The 3,882-nt window shown below is 51.9% G+C and overlaps 1 protein-coding gene across 1 annotated transcript in view; it reads right to left on the bottom strand.

The window, feature by feature from the left end:
• Positions 1-3,018, bottom strand: part of RASSF5 (Ras association (RalGDS/AF-6) domain family member 5) — a gene marked incomplete at its 5' end in the record, with an annotated part of 3,834 nt that extends 816 nt beyond the window's left edge. The window contains 3 exons of the mRNA XM_010292406.1: positions 546-661; positions 1,041-1,338; positions 2,905-3,018. Coding sequence (XP_010290708.1) covers positions 546-661; positions 1,041-1,338; positions 2,905-3,018 — 528 coding nt within the window. The remainder of the gene's footprint in view (positions 1-545; positions 662-1,040; positions 1,339-2,904) is intronic.
• Positions 3,019-3,882: the final 864 nt, after the last annotated feature.

Raw genomic sequence — 3,882 nt, 5'->3', positions numbered from 1 at the left:
CTGCCGGCGCGGGAGGCAGAATCCTGCTGGATGCAGCAGCACCCACCGTTTGCCTTTGTCATGGGGAGCATGATTGCAACCAAAAACTGACTGCAAATTTATTACGTTGAGTGTCCCTGGCTTCTACTTAAATTAGTGGATTACTTACAACAGTGTTTAGCTGATCTAATTATTGAGGATTAACTCTGGGATGGCGTTGCTTGGTTCTGTAAACAGATTATGGTTTGGCCATCAAAACTGGCCACAGCATTTTCACAGCTCAAGTTTAATTTTCTAAAAAATCAACATACTTGAGGAGCAATAGATGATCCTTTTTTTTTTTTTTTTAAAGTGAGGTACAAGCAGTCCATTGAGCTGATAATTTAAGTTTGGAGTGAAGCTGGTATCACTGTGTATGGCAAACAGTCCCATCAGAGGGAAGCAGCCTTGCTCGCTCCAACGCGTGCTGCCTCTGCCATACGTCCCGCAGCTCTGCAGTGCTGCTGCGTGCCCCGCAGCGCTGTTCGCGTTCACGTTAAACCCAAGGGAAGGAGTCACCTACATACCTCAACTTCCCCTGTTTCGTTTTCCTTCAGCACAAAACTGAGCACATCTGTGTCGGGGCCCGCCAGCAGCCGGAGGTACAGCGGGTACTCGGTGAGAGGAAGCTTCTGGAAGAGCACTGCAAGGGGACAGCGGACATCCACAGTCAGCCCGTGGCTGCCAGGGCAGCGGAAAGCTCAGGAGGTCAACGGCGGCACGTAAAAGCAGTTCATGCTGCTCAGGATCACAGTGGAGACAGCTGAGTCTCTATCAGAGATCCATAACAATCTCTGTTAGGTCTTAGGGGCCTTCAGCCCCCTTCTGAAAACCAGGAATTCCCCATTAGCTTAAGCAGCATCCCCTCTTGTGGTGGCCAGGCCATTTACTCATCTGACGGGCACCGCCTGCCTGGCACACCACCGAGCCCCAGACGAATGCTTTGACGATGTTTCTGTCACACAAAACAGCAAGCGCCTGACCCCGCAGGAAAGCTGGCGGCTCCGAGGGCACGAACTCACCTTGCCCATCCTTCCGCATCTCCTTGAAAAGTGCAAACTTCTGAGGATTATCCACCACCATGAATTTCTTCAGGAGCCCCTGGATCACCTCGCTCACTGTGGTCGTGCTGCTGATGTGGAGCTGCTTGATGGCATCCAGCGGCAAGTAGAATGAGGTTCTCTTGTCCGTCGTGTCGGCCAGGTTCACCTCCTTGAGGGCATCGTAGATGGACTGCGGCCGGATCCCTGCCGGTACCGTCACGGGGCGGCGCAGTTTCAAATGCACTTTAATGAAACCTGTGTACGTCCCATCGTCGTTCTAAAGCAAAGGAGAGGCGGGTCAGGCTCGGGGAAGCCGTTCCAGTCCTTCTCCCGCTGCGTGGGGCTTTCTGGTTTACAGTGCTGCAGCCTGCGGGGTGACCGCAGGACTCTCCACCCCTCGGTACCGCTAGGAGCTTGAGGGGATTTTATTAATCATGTTAAAAGTAACCAGTAATTTCGAGTTCGTCACTACTGGTTGTGCCCTGTTCCTTCCACTGGGTAATGACTCATCCCTTCCTCACGTCCGTGCGACCTCGCCTCGTTTAAACCCAACGCTGCTACAAGTCAGTATGGAAACCATGACATCTAAGTTGTAGTTGCACTTAAGTGAGGATCTGAAACCTCTGGGAAGGTCTCTGCCCCTCGTGTTCAGCGGGATCTCCCGACCATCTTCCTCATGTTTTATTCCCCGCTTACGGGATTCTCACATGTAATAAATCACCATCCAGGATCAGCCTGTCTCACACTAGGTCCCTGACCCTACCCTCAGCTCTGCAGAAATGGAGAGGAAAGCCCGGCTCCGTACGGTCCGTCCGTGGGTGCCAGGCAGGAACAAGCCGAGGGATCCAGCCCGGGTGCCAGGAGCGCTGCCTGCCGTCCCGCCGAGGGGCCACCACCAGCGCCCGCGCCCAGCCCAGCCCCAAGACTGCACTTTTGCCAAGCTTCAAGCAAAGCAACTCAAGAGTAAACATTTGGGTCTCAAATGACTCCTACAAGTCACGAGGAGATAAAAATCGATGGGCGAGACATTCCAGCAGAAGTTACTGTGCAGCCTTCACGAAGGAAATTGTAAGATTTACCATTTAAAATAAACTTTAGGTTTGCTTTCAGCTGTTAGCAAGCACCAGGGAGTTACATAGCTGCTGTTCTTGGAAGTTCTACAGTTTAATTATTTCACTCTTTAAGCAGCTTTTTCCCCTCTCTGTAAGACACTGGGAAGTTTGTACCTTTGCGGTACTCTGCTTTGTTAAACAAATTGTCTTTTCCCTGTCTTCTCACCACATATCACCAAGGCTTTACTTCCAGGTGGTGGTAAGCAAGTTTGCAATCAAAGCTTCAACATATACAACATCCACTGTGGTTCTTAGACCTCTGCTTAAACAGGTCTGGCAGAGGAGAAAAGTGTCTCTTTCTAGAAAGGCTTTGTGTTTCTAAATCCACTTTGTGTTTCTAAATCCACTTGGCGTTTCTAAACCCACTTTGCGACAGCTGAGCTGCAGTGTCGCAGCCCGAGTTTTACCGTGACTCATCCCCGCTAGAACAACGTGGGCTCATCTATTTGTGGCAAGTCATTCGCGGCACGGGCTGGCCAGAGCTTACTGTGCCAGTGCTCCCAGTGGAGAGGGGACGAGGCGGGGAAGGGTTATCTCAAGAGTCGGGGACTAACGCTAAGGAAACCCAAGCAGGAGAAAAAGCAGATCGGGTAAGGAAGACAAGAACATCTCAACAGCCACGAGCCCTCTTTCCTCAGAGATGCCTTCCCACAGCCTGGCTCAGTTCACAGCCCAGAGAAACCCGCGTCGGTCTTTCTGCATATATTACCTAAACAGAGCCCAATACATACCAGCTTCATCAACAGGCAGTTTGTAACTTTTGCATTGTATTTTTCAATTTTCTGTTTGATCTCCTGGACGGTCGGAGGCTCAGGTTTTTCTTCTTCTACGGTTTGTGTAACATTCTGAAATCAGAAGAGACAGGCTTTAGCTGTTTTATGTATTGGGTAACACCACCTCTGTTCAGCTCTACTTTTGCTTGGGGAACGCGGGAACTGCGCAGATCCTGAGCTCACGCCAGCAGGACGGTGCAGGTGGAGATGGTCCCTGCCCCAAACCCCCTCTGCGCACCGGTAACGGGCAGCGGAGGGTAACAGAAAACCCACCACTTAGTGGGACGCTGAGGCACACCGCAAAGACGTCCCCGTACAAAGCAGGCAAAGAGACCAGTCTCTAAAACCCGCTTTCAAAAAAAGCCACCTTCACCTCCTGAGCGTTTCTTTGCTTCTTGCAATGCAGTTGAAAAAAATCACGTCCTATTTCTAGTATTCCTGGCTCTGCCTACGCAAGCCAGACACCCCCTTAACAACACGTGGTGCTCCTCAGCCAGCTTCCAGCAGGTTCACCCAGGCAGAACCTGAAGTTAAATCTGCCGGATTACTCCTCCTCAGCTTGGGAAATTGTAGCTCAGAGCAGTAAAATCATGCAAGCAGCAGGCCGACGGCATGACTAATAAATCAGTCACTGGCATCCCAGCCCATGTCAGAAACCGTTCGGCGTCTGCCCGCGCGTGGGCTCGCCGGGAGGATGACGGCTGCCGCTTCTCGCTCGGGATTTGGGGAATTTCGTCTTGGGAGGCAAAGCAACAGATCTGGTGCGTAGGTGGGCTTTACCTGCAGGGCACGCGTGGAAATGTCGCTAGTGAGTAACAGGAAACCACGGTCCCGCTGCGGAGAGGCAGCCCGTGGGAGCTTCCCCAACGCAACCCAGGGTTTAGAGCATCTAAGCAGAAAAGCAACGAATGGGTTGGCATAAAGCGCCGGAGCAGA

Source organism: Phaethon lepturus, unplaced genomic scaffold, assembly GCF_000687285.1.
Source record: "Phaethon lepturus isolate BGI_N335 unplaced genomic scaffold, ASM68728v1 scaffold40088, whole genome shotgun sequence".
NCBI classification, from domain to species: Eukaryota; Metazoa; Chordata; class Aves; order Phaethontiformes; family Phaethontidae; genus Phaethon; species Phaethon lepturus.
This window is presented reverse-complemented; position numbering and strand designations above follow the sequence as displayed.